Consider the following 16,870-nt stretch of genomic DNA (forward strand, 5'->3'; position numbering starts at 1 on the left):
GTCCCTCTCAACAAAGAAACAAGCAGCCACAGTTTGGGGTTCCAACTTTGTTGTAAAAATAATTTAATACTCGGAATAGAATAAAGTACAAAATCCACCCATATCGATTTCATATTCTATTGCGAGAAAACTTTTAACAGACTTGATTTAAACTTTTCTTTTTAGTGGAAAGAAGTTTCAAGATTTTTCAGTAGTTGGTAAGTCCAATCAAAATTTTAAATATAAAAATTCAACGAGAATAGCAAACTCAATGACAATTGGCAAAATAAAATTTCAAGAATATTTCACCACTCTTATTAATCAAGTAGTACTTGGATAAAGAAAATATCTTTCTTTAGACCATCCACAATGCCGCCCAGTCGACCGCCCAGCCGAGCGCCGGCGCTGGGCGGTTCGCTGGGCGGTCTATTGCAGTCGCCCAGCGGGCGAATGGAGAGAGAAACCGCGCAGCGCTGGGCGGTCGCGTGGCGCTGGGCGGTCCGCTCGGCGCTATTGCAGCGCCCGGATCGCCCAGCGCACCGCCTAGCGCGAAATTTAAATTTTTTTTCCCGAAACACTATATATACGCGTTTTGCTCGTCATTTTCATTCGCACCACTTGTTTTAACGAGTAATCTCTCTATCTTAATTTCTGTACAAGATCAACAAGGGAAATAGATCTCAACAACGAGCCTAGTTCTGGGAGTAGCGGGTCACAAACTCCGTCGATCCCCGTGGGAAGTGGATGGGGTCAGATGCTCGGGTACTACAACATGTACCCGTGGCAGCAGATGTTTTCTGGGATGCCAACGGGGGGGGAGTCCGCCGGGGGGGTTTTCGGCGATACTGGGGTGGGCACCAACGGGATGGGCACCCGGGATGCAGATGATGCCCGGGGGGTACCGCCGACACAGGGGACTCCGGGGGTCGTACCGGCTACACAGTGGACTTCTGGGGGGTCCCCGGCGACGGCGGGGGATGTCTATCGTAAATTAAATTTCGTATGGCAGGTGGCGACGGATCCCGTGGAGAAGAGCGTGCTTCAAACCTTACTCATGAGCCTGCAGGACGAGTTGGAGGCGGCACGGAGGGAGACCGGCGGCGGCGGCGGCGGTGGTGGCGGCGGCGATGGTGGCGACAGCGACGGAGGCGGCGACGACGGAGACGAGGAGTGAATTGACACTCCTTTTTATTATTGTATTTTTTTAAAAAAAATAATGTATTTTTTTAAATTATTGTACTTTTTAAAATTTTAATATTATTATTAAACTTTTCCCATATATGTCTCGTAAATTAAATTTCGTATATTGTGTGATTGTTAATTATTTCATTTTGTATATATTTGTTATTAGTAATGTGGATATTATGTGGCTAGGCTATGGCTGGGCTATTGCTGAGCTATTTACTTATTTTGATGATGTGGCAGGAGGATTTTTAGTGCTGGTGATATGGCAGTGACTAGGCTATGGCTGGGCTATTGCTGGGCTATTCCTATTGTGGATGGTCTTATAAAAATCCAAGTCGAATTCAACCTTATTTTAAGGTGTCAAAACTAAATAAACTAATTTCACAACAAAAGTAGGAAGAAAACACAAAGCATCAATATATAGAAATAAGAAAATTAAAGATGAACCTAGTCCACCAATAGTCCAAAATTAGACATTACTTTCTCCATTCAACTTGGTATTTCCACAGCCATTCCAGAGAACAGAGAAGAAATCCTCAGCTGAGGCCTACCGTAAAGCCATCCTAAATCAACATCGAAGACACATTGCTCTTCCATTGAAGAGCTATTTATAAACTACTAACGACCGACTCTCAAGAAGGACTCCTAATCCTAAACCTAACTCTGTTAGGACCGGACCGTCGACTGCACAAACACGAAAGGAATACTAGGACAATCTGCAGGGATTGCTGAGAACGATAGGAATACAAGGACAATCTTGTAAGGAAAATTACACAAGAAACATGGCATATGCAAATAGAAAATAACAGGTAAAACTAAAACTATCACTGGCAGGAAATGGATGGCGGAGACGAGGAGTAACACCATAATTAAACGGCATACACATAGACAAGACAAGAAAATAAACCAGAAATGGCTGCCCTGATAGACCTCATGCATCAATTAAGGAGAGTCTGAATAAATATTTGCTTTTAATAACAAACACAAGACTTGGAGAATTTGTTGATAGGCTCCAGATATATGATGATGAGATCATGCAAGCTTGAAAAGTAGGCTAAATTTCTAACATCAAAGAAACTACATATTGGTTTTACAGTTTTTATTCCTATTTTACAAGTCTCGTGGTCTTATTATTCAGTCTTTTACGAACTTATTGCTAAATTAATCTTGGTATCCATAGGCTATCCATGAGTCATAAGGTAGTGTAAATGAAACTCTCAATAGGAAAATTCATTGAAATTAAATAGTGAAGAACAAGGGAATGCATGAACATTTTATATGTTTCCTTATCTTTACAAGTTCATATGCATAATATTGATTGATAATGCCAAATTAAGTTTTCAAATCTCAATTGTTAGGACAAACATGCAGGCAAAAACGGATATTTACTCTTACTGCTACTCTCTTTGAATTTGCAGCTTAGTCCATGTCCATAGCATAAATAAACCCTACTCCAGGAGTAAATTAGATCTCAAACCTCAAAGGTACATTAGGATCACAATGGGAGACTGATAGGGGTTAAGTTCCCTATTGAGAGGTTTCTCAATGCCCAAAAGACTAAACATAGTTCTCCTTATATAAGAATTCTACCGAGATGAAAATAGCTAATAAATCAAAGACTAGATATTAAAAGATATGACTAACTAATCAAAGATATGTTTCCATCTAAAATAATATTTATTTGGAGACATAATCTTGATATCTAATTAGCTTGGATTCCATGCGTTTGATGTGGGCTTGATCGGTTGAAGAGCATTGGGAGGGCCAAGCCCCTATCAGAGACTGGGTAAAATAAGAATCCATATAACAACATCCAATCGAGACTGGTGCTAATAATCAGACATTTGAATTCACAAAGTTCTTTCTCTCATCATCTAACCTGTTAAAACCAGCTCTTTTTCAGAATTTTGTGGCCTTGAACAGTATTTCTTCAGATTTTTGCCTCAGTCTCATCTGGAAAATTCATAAGGGAATCAAACAATGAAAGGTATCCATTAACTGGTGCTTTGAGTGTATTACAGGGACTAGTTTTAGAAGTCGCTTACCTAACAGAGCGTCAATAATTTGCGCAATACCAGTAACAGAGCGAGGTATAAGATTTTAGATTTGTGAATTGCACTTCCAACATTCTGCATGTAAACTGGGTCAAGCACAGATAAAGTGGCATTATGAGACTTGGGACTATGGATTGCGTGTCATCTTGATGACACGGATGACAAAACACCGTCTGATGGATGAGTATGTCATCTTGATGACACGGATGACAAAACACCGTCTGATGGATGAGTATGTTCAGGAAGCCCAGAGTTCTCATGGGTTTCTTGTAGAAGAGATGCCCTATCTGAGTTCATAATCAGAAGCTGCTGCATGTCTTTGGGTAGCATACTGAACACTATTTGTAGATCTTTCTTTAACTTGTTACAGACTGCTTCTGAATCTTCATTTGCTCTTCCATACTGCCATGGGAGAGAATTTCGGTTAATGGAGCACATAGACACAGATTGATGACATACAAGCAAACCGCTGCCACTGATATGTGTTAATAAGACAACAGCTGCAGCAAAGAATGATTAAAGATGCAATCTGGGCTTCCTTGTGTGAAAACCATCAGGCTAATAACCCATAGGTTGTTATCACTCACAAATTTTACTCTATAAACTGAGAGAGGAGTTGTTGAACAAAGGGGGAGCTGATCAGAAAACTGATTAATCTTGCAACATCTCAACTTGCAAATCAAGAAGGAATAAACTATCTTAAGTATTCTTCAAGGTCGGGTACTATGCCTAAATTTCAAAAGATATGCAGGATATAATGCTTAGGGAAGTTTAACACCCGAGCCCATAAAGCAGGGTCCCAAGCCCAACAGTGTACAACTTCACAACTGACTCCAGTAGCAAGGACTTGACATCCATTATATCTGAGTTACTATGGGAGTCCATTGAATCCACATATAAACATAAAACATTCTCCTTTGCAGGAAGAGAATAAATCATGTCCGTACTAAGATCCTCATTATCTTTTATAGTTCATACAAAGATGCATATAGAATTATTGAGGCAATAAAACTCATCCATGATAATCAACATTTTCTAGTGACTGTTTGAGCAGAAGGAATCCAAGTCCATTATGTAAATATAAATGTATAGATATTATATAGGACGTCAGACCATAACACTAGATCTTATCCACATAAATAGAGTTGAATCAACTGAAGAATAAGGTGAAGCAAGGAAATATTCATTGAACAGATATTTCTGTGCAAAATAGAAAATTGCAAAGCACATATTTTTGAACTAATCACACCACATGCATTTCACTAAAACCACAACTGCCATGAAATACTGCACAAATTTATTTATAAGAATACAAATTTAAAGAGAACTTGCCTGCATTTCTCTGTAAAGGTGCCTCTCAATTGCATTGAAGGAATCAACAGTTTCCAACTCTGACATTCTACTTATTAACTGATGTATATTGGTCTTGACTCTAGCTTGCCTCCACAATTTATATTGTTCTTGCTCAGCAACAGCACGTTTTCTTCGGAACCAAGGGAGAAAATTATACCCTTTTAGAAACTGCCTGCATTTAATCAGAACATATCATTTTCTTCAGGAAATATCAACAAAAGAGTGTTAGGAAACTAAGTTAGATCACTCAATAACCTAGAATATTCAGTTAGGAATATAACATCTGAGAGTCAATGCCACTACCAGACATTACGGAAATATAAAAGAAATTTAGAGAAAGAGAAACTTGTTAAAACAAGTGGTGCGAATGAAATGAAATGCAACGAGACGTATTTATAGAATTTTTTCAAAAAAAAAAAATGCAAAAATCGGGAATTCCGCGCCGTCGTCCGTGGGAGTCAACGCAATGGCGGACGTCATCAGAAAGGCGCGGACATGCGGTGTCCGTATCGGACGTCCGTATCCGCTGAACAGTTGCACAATGGCGGACGTCGCGCACGCCGGTCTGACATTCGCGCGGAAGTCCGCGGTCCGCCATTGCAGATGCTCTAAGCGATTCGATGCAGTTGAGGCACTCCACCCCCAAACAAGGAGTAGCATTAACACGAGTCTCAATAAAAATCTTCTTAAATTCATATTCAATGAGCAATACATACTCGATTATGATACAAGAAGTGATTATGAATTTAATACAATTATGTATATGAATGAGTATATAGTGTCACACTATGATGAAATTGGCCTCTAGTGCATAACTGAGACCTACTATTAACCATATGATCAAAATTTTAATTGTCATGATTTAATATCGATATCATCAAATATCAATTACCAGTGTCATCACATGTGTAATATAGTTAAGACGGAAATAACTAGATGATTAATTATGTAACAAGTTAATGCTAACTGTTTTATCATTCTAAAAATATCTCAAAATTTTAAATTTCACGTAACTCTCTTTAAAATATGGGTCTGTTCACTATGTTTGAGGTGGGTTTATTAGAAATGAAACTGGATCAAATTTGTATTTGATGGGCCCACTTAATTAAAAACTTTCGTATGTGTTCAGTGAGTAAGAATTGGGCTATGTTTTGAGTTGGTGGATATTTTGCGCTTAGTCTTTTTTCATTCTTTTGGAGTGTGAGCTGACGGGAATGCCCCTCATATATTCACTCTTGGATTTAATTCAATGGAGATGGTAACTTCAATTTGGGAGGAAAGCGAAAATCCACCGGCAAAAACATGGTTTTGCATTCAATTCTTGAAGCGATTTCTAATGGAGGTTCAATTAGCACCCTTATGCCAAGAATTGAATTTTGCTTATCGATGCATTATTTTTTAGCACTATAACTACTTGTAAGTATACACGGCATAAATAGTATAGCTAAAGGTCAATATCGGAATATCGAACACAGATAATTATCTAGAGAAACAAGAGTTTTGGGGTGAATTAATTAACTAGGCTAAAATAAATAAAGCAAATGAAACAAAACATTCAAATAACCAAAGTAAATCAGGCAAAGAGTGGAATTCCAATGATAGAGCTTTCACAATTATGGTTTACACAAAACATTATGATACCCTAACACAGTTCATGCATTACTAGAACGAGTCACATAAGTATTGCCCATGCGGCAGAGAGTAGGTTACACACTAAGGTTGTCAATCTTAGATTAGCAACTCCCAAAAGCTCAATTAGACCCTCAAGATGTCATCACTCTCAATTAACAGTGTCGTTTCAAGGGAAGCTAATTATAGTGTCAACTAAGCTCTTCTAACTCGCAAACCCCCTCTCACGATTATGTTGCAAGTCAATAGATCATCACATAATGTGTCACTCAAACGTGAAACAATTATCCAACATTTAGAATAGAAGTATGCAATGAACAAAACGGATACCAAAAACTGGAATTATATAAACCAATAAAAGTTACTAACACATCCCAAGAATTCTTATAGTTTAGCTACTCATAGACAAATAGCAAAAACTACAAATTAAAGTACAAAACATAAAGAAAAAACAAACAAAATCCAATGATGAATTGTTGTGCAATTTTTAGTCTTCTCTTGCCTTGCTCCAATCTTCAAGAATGGAGGATGGAATGATGGATGGAGGAATTAGGGTTAAAGAGTGGAGGAGGAGCCTTGGGGGCTCCCCAATTTTGGAGGCTATGAATGTGTATATATAATGAATTAGGTTATGGGGTATATATATAGGCTTGAAAAAGATTTAAACTTGGTAAAAAGTGTCCTCCAAGTTGGAAATTTCATGCTACATAGGTTAAGGAAAAGATTTGGCTTCACAAGGTAATAGTTTATTTCATTCCTTGAATTTCTGCCTAAATTTAGCACTTTGACAACAATGCACGACTTTCGTAAAATGGCCATAACATTCTCCTTAGAACTCCAAATGATATTATCAAGGCACTAACGCGAAGTTCTTTCAAAGACGAAGAGAATGATATGTAGCACGCTCTGATTGGACTTTAGAATCGCCGGAAAAATGGGATTGAATTGAGACTGCTGCTCACGAACAGGCCCAGCGGCCGTTGACATTGTCCCAGCGGGCTGCTAGAGAGTCAGAACGTTCTGGATTCGTTTTCAGCAATCGCTGGCATGCGCCAGCGGCCCACTAGGTTGCCTTCCGCTCTCCAGCTTCCGAATTTTGACCTTTTTATGCCCTTTTCCAGCTCTATTTTGCACATTTCTGACAAAACACGTCAAAATATCAAAATAGATAAATTATGCAAATAATTGACATGTAATGCAACTTTGAGACTCAAAACAAATCAAATAATGACCTTAAAACAGCCCAAAATCCGAGCGTATCACTTATATCTGCACTCAATAGTGCAGGATAGTTGTTATCTATAGAAACACCCATAGTTAAGTCAAATATACTGAACAACCTTTAATGACCTGATATAAACCCAAATATGCCTATTTATAGGAAACTGAACGTACCCGTTGTTAGGATTGGTATACAGAAAAGCATATTTCGAACATGTTACACGGATAGAATTGCTTGCATACAATAAACTCTACAATCCACTTTTAACCCAGGGCGAGAAGAAGTAATTTTATCGCATTGGCGTTTGCTTATGCATTTATGAGATGTTTCTCAAACATTTAAATGTATAAGAAGCAAACAAGTCTAATTCTTCTACAATAGTAGACTGGTCGTGAACGACGTTCACATAAGGTGACGCTGTCGGTTATTTTTAGAAGAGAAATAGAATTTCACAACCTAGATAGGCTTTGGCTACCAATCGTAAAAGGTTGCAGTGTCAGTCCGTATGTTTCCTTACCTTAGGAAATAAGCGACACTGGTGTGGTATAGCACTGAAGGATCTAACAGTTGAGATAAGTCTTTCTTGCTATTTACTGAAAGACGAGGTCTCGGTGATTGTTATTTTTTAATCATTGTTGATATAACATTGAGCATACAATATTGATTATGCACTACTTTGATTTATCAAATGGTACGGATTTTTCGCAATCCAAGAATCCTGATATCTTGGGTAGTGGTGATCAATGTCTAGAGGTGCTAGTATTGTTATTGCAATGAATCGTATGTTGTGTGAGTCCAGTTTGATAATATCCTCAAGAGGTGTTCGAAAAAGGTTTTATTATTCAGAAACCCGCCTGGTTGGAATTTATTCCATAATAATAAATAAAGATTTTGAACTAGACAACTCTTGAAAAAAGATATTAATTAATTAAAGTCAAATAGCAGACTTAAATTAATTAATGGATATTTATATCTTAAACACGAGAAATAATGAATTAAAGAGATAAAGTCCGGATTACTCGTAATTTGGGATTGGACGGACAATCAATATATATTATTTTACTGTAGTGGCTGATAATAATATTCTGTTGGACTTGAATTAAATTGAGGCTCAATTTAATTAGTAAAAGTACAACAGGTTTGGAAATAAACGACACTGGTGTGGTATAGCACTGAAGGATCTAACAGTTGAGATAAGTCTTTCTTGCTATTTACTGAAAGACGAGGTCTCGGTGATTGTTATTTTTTAATCATTGTTGATATAACATTGAGCATACGATATTGATTACGCACTACTTTGATTTATCAAATGGTACGGATTTTTCGCAATCCAAGAATCCTGATATCTTGGGTAGTGGTGATCAATGTCTAGAGGTGCTAGTATTGTTATTGCAATGAATCGTGTGTTGTGTGAGTCCAGTTTGATAATATCCTCAAGAGGTGTTCGAAAAAGGTTTTATTATTCAGAAACCCGCCTGGTTGGAATTTATTCCATAATAATAAATAAAGATTTTGAACTAGACAACTCTTGGAAAAAGATATTAATTAATTAAAGTCAAATAGCAGACTTAAATTAATTAATGGATATTTATATCTTAAACACGAGAAATAATGAATTAAAGAGATAAAGTCCGGATTACTCGTAATTTGGGATTGGACGGACAATCAATATTATTTTACTGTAGTGGCTGATAATAATATTCTGTTGGACTTGAATTAAATTGAGGCTCAATTTAATTAGTAAAAGTACAACAGGTTTGGCCCAAGTCCGATCTCCATGGATACCTAATCTGGCCTATCATAACTCTATATATAAAGGAGATTAGGGAGAAGACAAATTAATTAATTTTATTCTAAATTTTCGTTCTCTCATCTCACAGATTGAACGTGTTTTTCAGTTTTCTCGAGAACTGAATTTTTGTCTTCTTCTCTAATCAAGTCATTTTGATTCTGATGAGTTTTGCCCACCCAAAGGTCAGATTCTGAGTTCGGGATACATATTAGAAGATTCGTGGTTGAGTACGAAGACCATAACGTGGAGAAGGCACAAGCAATCGTCGATTCTTTGGAGAATCAGATCGGTAATTCTAAACCGTAGGAAATTCACGTTTTAGGTTTTAATTCATTTTACATGAATGATTTGCGTTCTAGCATGCAGTTGATTGTTTAACATGTGATAAATTGATCCCATAATATGTCGAATAGATCCATATGTATGATTTATTTTGAATGCATGACTTCCGCTGTGCAAGGGGCACCAAACCCCAACACCCTTAAGGTATATTATTATGAGTATTAATTGCATATGTACACGAGGAAATTTTATACTCCTCAATTTTTTTTACATGTTAATATGTTTGCAATCACAACAATTGTACAATGTCATCATATTAGGTATCACATTTGTTATAATTAGTCAGTCACCATCTCAAATTAAATTAATCTCACAACTAAATCATAGACTACATTATAGTCTATCCTCTTTGTTCGATACTGCTCCCTCCGTCCCATAGAAATATGCTATGTTTCCTTTTTCGTCCGTCCCATAGAAATAGTCTATATCCATTTATGGAATTTTTTTTCTCCTTCTTTTTCCTTTATTATTTATGGACCCCGCAATCCACTACATAATTTCAACTACTTTTTCTCCTTATCTCTTACTTTACCAATTATACATTAAATTTTGTGCCGATCTCAAATGACCTATTTCTATAGGGGGGAGTAAAATCCGTGTCAATTTTTCCTTTTTTCCATTTTTAGTAAAATGAGTGCACTTTCAACTAACTTATTACACTCACATTCTATTATAAGTAATATATAAGTGTAGAAATCACATTTCACTAACTTTTTCCAATCACTTTTTTTTTTCACATTTTTTAAAATTCGCACCGAGTCAAATGTGGATAACATTTCGCGAACGAAGGGAGTACATGAGCAATGTGTAAATTGGATTCATGTGCCATGTAGTTTCATTATATGGAGTTGGATCACCTGCTATGCTATGCTCCAAGCAGACAATTATTGGGTTCATGTGGCATATAACTTTTGAAAGCTTTTCAAATGTACTGTGAAATTTCACATCAAAATTTAAACACCGAGTTATTGGCTAAAATTACTCAGAATTTTTTTTATGAAAACAGACAAATACGACGCACTAGAATGCGATTAACATAGTTAGAAAATTATTGTTGCACTAAAAATTTCGATTTATTAGCACAAGAGGAACGCGCGAGCACGCGCCTAGGCCGTCTCCCGGGGAACCGCACCATATTCCCGCCAATCCCCAACCTTAAAACGATGGAGTTCTCACACTCCACACTCGTAATTATACAGACGAATTTCCCCAAGCGTTTCGAATTGCAGAAGAAATATCGATCTCATTGCTGCTTCAATTGTTAGTTAAGCTATCCTGCACAGGATAATGGGCGACAATTTTGAGGAGCACAACAAGCTTCCCGAACTCAAACTCGGTACTGTCCAAACCCTAATTTCTTACTCATATTTTTCTGGTCTCATAGATAATCGTTTTTATTGTATTTAGTGATAATATCGTTATTAACTTGGGATTCATGTGCTTTAGATGCCAAACAAGCTCAAGGGTTTATCTCATTCTTCAAAAAGCTAGACGCTGTAAGCAATCCATGCACTTACTTTTCTTGGTTTTATCTGCAGGGGGTGAGGGTGGGTGCTAATATTGTTTTATTGTGAAAGTGGTTGGTGATGCATTTAATTTCATTTTACTGTTTTCAGGACCCACGAGCCATTCGATTCTTCGATCGCAAGGTTAGTGCTCCTCATGGAAGCGTGCCTTTTCTTGTGTCAGTTTGGTTATGCTATACGGGGAGCAGAAACGTAGTTCTGAATATTGAATAGTTGAAAGCCTTATGTTTTGATGAGCTATGATGTTTGGATGTTAAAAGAGAACAGAATTATCTGCTTGAGCATGGGTAGTGTTTGAGTGTGAATGAAGGATGTGAAATTCGAAGATAAGTGTAAATATAGGCCACTAAGACCATTCAATGAATCACCAGCACTTGATATCGAATAGCCTTGAATGCAAGTGATGGTTTCAGATGTTTAAAGGTCGAAGTGTTAGTTATTTTAGTTGGACTAACTGCAGTGTCATCACCTTGCACCAGTAGACAAGCTACCTCATATGTCATTTTTGTCCCTTTTCCCTGACGATTTGACAAATTTAGATAGGCTTGTTTGCAACATACATTAATTAAACTTGAGATTGATATCTTAAACTGTTGTATACTTAAGGAAAACTGAATACATGCTTTCTATATCATGGTGTTTTATCTTTGATCTAAGTGGTTTATGCAAATTAGTCAAATAACTTGGCATTCTTTTCCCAGGATTACTATACTACACATGGAGAGAATGCAACCTTCATTGCCAAGACCTATTACCACACAACAACTGCTGTGCGCCAACTAGGAAGTGGCTCGGATGCCATTTCTAGTGTCAGTGTAAGCAAGAATATGTTTGAGACTGTGGCCCGCGACCTTCTTTTGGAGAGGACTGATCACACTCTTGAACTGTATGAGGGCAATGGAGCGAATTGGAGACTTGTGAAAAGTGGAAGCCCTGGAAATTTAGGCAGTTTTGAAGAGATTCTGTTTGCCAATAATGAAATGCAGGACTCTCCAGCAATTGTAGCTGTCCTATCAAATTTACGTGAAAGTGGATGTACTGTAGGGTTAGGCTATGTCGATCTTACTAAGAGAGTACTTGGATTGGCTGAGTTCCCTGATGATAGCCACTATACAAATTTGGAGTCAACTCTTGTTGCTCTTGGCTGTAAGGAATGCCTTCTGCCTGGAGATATTGCAAAATCTAGCGATTTTAAATCATTAACTGATGCATTGTCCAGGTGTGGTGTAATGGTGATGGAAAGAAAAAGGGTTGAGTTTAAAGGGAGAGATTTGGTACAAGATCTTGGTAGGCTTGTGAAAGGCTCGATAGATCCAGTAAGAGATCTGCTTGCTGCATTTGAATTTGCACCCAGTGCTCTTGGGTGTGTAATGTCTTACGCAGATCTACTTGCAGATGAGACCAATTATGGTAACTACAAGATCCAAAGGTATGATCTTGATAGTTATATGAGATTAGATTCTGCTGTAATGAGGGCACTAAATGTCATGGAGAGCAAATCTGATGCTAATAAAAACTTTAGCTTATTTGGTCTCTTGAATAGAACCTGTACCGCAGGAATGGGCAAGCGCCTATTGCACATGTGGCTGAAACAACCCCTGTTAGATGTAGATGAGATAAACTCTAGGCTGGATTTGGTACAAGCTTTTGTGGAGGATGCTGCCCTACGCCAAGATCTAAGGCAGCATTTGAAAAGAATTTCAGATATTGAGCGACTGACGCGCTCTCTTGAGAAGAAAAAAGCTAGTCTAGTTCACGTTGTTAAGCTTTATCAGGTATCCTCTAATTTCCTTGATATTCATTTAATAATTAAGTAAACAATCTTGAGTCAAATGGCGGAGCAGCCCTAGTTGTGTAGAGATAGTTTGTGTCTTTTGGTATCTAACTATTGGTTACTCTAATGCGTGCTGCTCTTTATCTAATTCTTCACCATTTTCCCCATTTTATAAATGGAGTATCTGCCTCACATAACAAATTTAGGTTCCATGTCTCTTTAAACAATACTGTTCCTTAAGATATTAGCACAATATTTTTTTGAGTTCTGATAACTATTTGATTGATCGCAATTGATTGTTAATGCCACTTTTTGAATTAGTAGAGAAATACCTATAGATATTGTCAGTTTCATACCTTACATGATTTCTGGTGCTTTTTTTTTTGTGGCGTGCAGTCTAGCATCAGGCTTCCATTCATAAAAAATGCATTGGAACAGTACAATGGACAATTTGCTTTGTTGATTAAGGAGAGGTACTTGGATCCTCTAGACACATGGACTGATGATAAGCATTTGAACAGATTCATTGCTCTTGTCGAAACTTCTGTCGACCTTGATCAACTTGAGAATGGAGAATACATGATTTCATCAGGGTATGATTCACAGTTATTGACTTTGAAAAACGAGCAAGAGTCTCTGGAACAAGCGATACATGATTTACACAGAAAAGCTGCTAATGATCTTGATCTGCCCATTGATAAAGCTCTGAAACTAGAGAAAGGGACACAATATGGATATGCTTTTAGGATTACCAAAAAGGAGGAGCCAAAAGTGAGGAAAAAGCTCAATGTGCACTTTATTGTTCTTGAAACTCGCAAGGATGGGGTGAAGTTCACAAACACTAAGCTAAAGAAACTAAGTGACCAATACCAGAAGGTGGTTGAGGAATATAAAAGTTGCCAGAGAGAATTGGTTGCCCGAGTAGTCCAAACTGCTGCAAGTTTTTCAGAGGTACACAATAATCTCTACTTGGACGTCATCTAATGGTCTACAGTTTATATTACACTGATCGCCATGATATCCATAACCATCATGCTTGTTATCGCTTTTGTTGTTGCTTTTATTATTGCAGGTGCTATTATGTGTGTTAACCAGCAATATTTCTTTGTCAGGTGTTTGAAGGATTAGCTTGGACGCTTTCTGAGATGGATGTTTTACTTAGTTTTGCAGATTTGGCTGCTGGGTCCCCCACCGCTTACACACGACCTACCATCTCTCCACCAGTAAGAGACTAAGAGTTGATTAATCATTCAGATTCTCATGGCAAGAACTAGAGTTTAATTTTTATTTATTATATATTTCTCAATTTCCTCCCACGATCATTCTACCACTGATTCACAGGATGAGGGAGATATTATTTTAGAAGGGAGTCGGCATCCTTGTGTTGAAGCTCAAGACTGGGTGAACTTTATCCCTAATGATTGCAAGCTTGTAAGCTCTTATATCAGGACATCAATAATTTTTTGGCCTTTGTAGAACTGACTCATTCCCTGAATGTGTTGGTGGTTACAGCTTAGGGGGAAAAGCTGGTTCCAGATTATCACAGGACCTAATATGGGTGGAAAATCAACATTCATACGACAGGTCAATCACATCACTTAACTGTAATCTTCTTTCGGTTATTTTCAACTTTTGGACATGCATGATGTTAAATCCTTCTTCTGCGCATTAAAACCTGAGCCGTCCACAACTGGACTATTTTTCGTGGACGGATGGATTATTAACATGTGCTAACCTTTTTATAAGCTCGTGAATCGTAAAAAGAGTTTATTTTGTTGTATAGAACTTTGGTCACTCGACATAAGTTATATCTATATTTTTTATCAGGTTGGTGTGAATATTCTAATGGCACAGATCGGTTCTTTCGTTCCATGTGACAATGCTAGCATTTCTATACGTGACTGCATTTTCGCTCGTGTGGGCGCTGGTGACTGCCAGGTAGATCAGGCTTCCTGGGCTAAACTTATCATCTCTGGCTATTAAAAGAGCCTTTGACATATTTTTCAAACGATAATATACATATTGTTTAAATTTTTTGTTCATTATGTTCTTTCAATAGCTACGTGGGGTTTCAACATTCATGCAAGAAATGCTAGAGACAGCATCTATCTTGAAAGGAGCAACAAACAGGTCGTTAATCATCATTGATGAGCTAGGTCGTGGCACGTCAACATATGATGGATTTGGTGAGTCTAACATTTATTTAAATATTGAGCCTGCTCCTGATCCCTCTAAGTGTGCATACCTGTGCAAATTAAAACATTTTGTGTATTTTGCTTGGTCATGCTAAGCTCATAACATTATATGTTTAACATTTCTTTCAATCTAAAATTCTCTTTGAGGTTTTTTTGATGGCTCATCATAAATGTGAACAAAGAGTGTGCAAATTGCAGATAAACTCAGCAGCACTGATGACCATGGTCCATGAAGTCTGTTTCCTTTAGACTTCTTCATATGCTATCAAGTTAATGATTAAATGAGTAGTCCATAAGATTGCCGTAGGTCGTAAAGTTGTAGAAGGTACTTTAAGTGTGTAAATCAGTGCGAAAACCCTCAATACATTATTTGCAGAATATGAATTAGCAGAGCCATCAAGATCACTAAATATGTCTAGGCATGACACTTGAACTATTCTATTTCGAAGTAATTTTCCGAATTGTTTTTGTTTGAAATATCCAAATTCTCTCAAAATTGTGCATTTCATATGTTTATTCATAGTCTTGCATATTCATCTGACTATTTTTTTGGGTTTCTTGCAATTCAGGCCTAGCTTGGGCAATTTGTGAGCATATAGTTGAAGTGATACAAGCACCCACACTATTTGCAACTCACTTTCATGAGCTGACTGCCTTAGCTCCTGAAAGTGCTAGCAACGAGCAATCTTCCAAGAAACTTCCAGGAGTATCTAATTATCATGTGAGCGCACACATTGATTCGTCAAGTCGCAAGCTTACGATGCTTTACAAGGTCCTCTCTCTCTCTCTCTCTCTCTCTCTCTCTCTCTCTCTCTCTCTCTCTCTCTCTCTCAGTGTATACGTGTTCGTGCGTGTCCGTGTTGTGTAGGTGTCTATCTGTTCCCCACTTCCCTCCCTCACACACACTCACATGAAATACTATTTCAGATACTTGAGAGTTCATATAATCTTTTAGTTTCAATTGCCTTTGCTTATTTAAAGGTGTACACACTGCCTCTTATTTTTCAGGTTGAACCAGGAGCCTGTGATCAAAGTTTTGGCATACATGTTGCGGAATTTGCTAACTTCCCAGAAAGCGTTGTTGCCCTTGCCCGAGCTAAGGCTTCTGAATTAGAAGATTTCTCACCAGCAGCAATTTTACCATCTGATCCCAAAGAGGTAAAATTTGTTGTTGATACCATTAGGATGTTTTCATGCAATTCAACAATGTCTTCTCTTCCCAGAAGTTATAAATAATGATCCATTCCAGGTTGGAACCAAACGGAAGCGAGCAGAGGACTCTGATGATGTAACTAAGGGCGCCGAACGGGCTCGCCAGTTCTTGAAGGACTTCTCTGAGCTACCATTAGATAAGATGGAGTTGGAACAAGCGCTAGAACAAGTCAGAAAATTGAAAGAAGGGTTAGAGAAGGATGCAGTTAACAGCTGCTGGCTCCAGAAATTCTTCTAGTACAAAGGTTGGTAAGGAAAAAGAGCCTTGTGCATTAGTTGTTCAAGAAGTTGCACTCACTCCTTCCCTGGTGTCGATCTGGTTGCTACTCTCCGATTGATTTTTTGTTAGTAGTACTAGTATTTGGTATTGTAGTGTTCATTTTGGTAATGGTTTGTTTTGGCTGCACTTGTGTTTTGTAGATATGGATGTTGGAACTCAGTCTTCGTGTTCCTATCTATCTAATGTTATCTCATTTTGAAATATCGTGTTCATTACTTGTCTCATTTTACTTTTACTAATACATGATAAATAGGCTTTATGTTCTATCCTATTATTTCATTTTATTCACATTCATTTAAAATAAAATATACTAATATTCATTGAAAA

The 16,870-nt window shown here is 37.6% G+C and overlaps 1 protein-coding gene across 1 annotated transcript; it reads left to right on the plus strand.

The window, feature by feature from the left end:
- The first annotated feature begins 10,585 nt into the window (after positions 1-10,585).
- On the plus strand, positions 10,586-16,744 carry LOC121746533 (DNA mismatch repair protein MSH2-like). The gene is made up of 13 exons (XM_042140414.1): positions 10,586-10,892; positions 11,003-11,052; positions 11,173-11,205; positions 11,784-12,857; positions 13,253-13,807; positions 13,969-14,079; positions 14,198-14,287; positions 14,369-14,440; positions 14,684-14,794; positions 14,916-15,042; positions 15,621-15,823; positions 16,060-16,209; positions 16,301-16,744. The coding sequence occupies exons 1-13, from the start codon at positions 10,844-10,846 to the stop codon at positions 16,499-16,501; spliced, it is 2,826 nt and encodes a 941-aa protein (XP_041996348.1). The 5' UTR covers positions 10,586-10,843; the 3' UTR covers positions 16,502-16,744.
- Positions 16,745-16,870: the final 126 nt, after the last annotated feature.

Source organism: Salvia splendens, chromosome 9, assembly GCF_004379255.2.
Source record: "Salvia splendens isolate huo1 chromosome 9, SspV2, whole genome shotgun sequence".
Lineage (NCBI taxonomy): Eukaryota > Viridiplantae > Streptophyta > Magnoliopsida > Lamiales > Lamiaceae > Salvia > Salvia splendens.

Coding starts and splice junctions, on each gene's coding strand:
- LOC121746533 (XM_042140414.1), top strand. CDS start 10,844: ATGGGCGACAATTTTGAGGAGCACAACAAGCTTCCCGAACTCAAACTC. Junction 11,053..11,172: donor TCTTCAAAAAGCTAGACGCT/GTAAGCAATCCA, acceptor TACTGTTTTCAG/GACCCACGAGCCATTCGATT. Junction 14,795..14,915: donor TGGGCGCTGGTGACTGCCAG/GTAGATCAGGCT, acceptor TTCTTTCAATAG/CTACGTGGGGTTTCAACATT.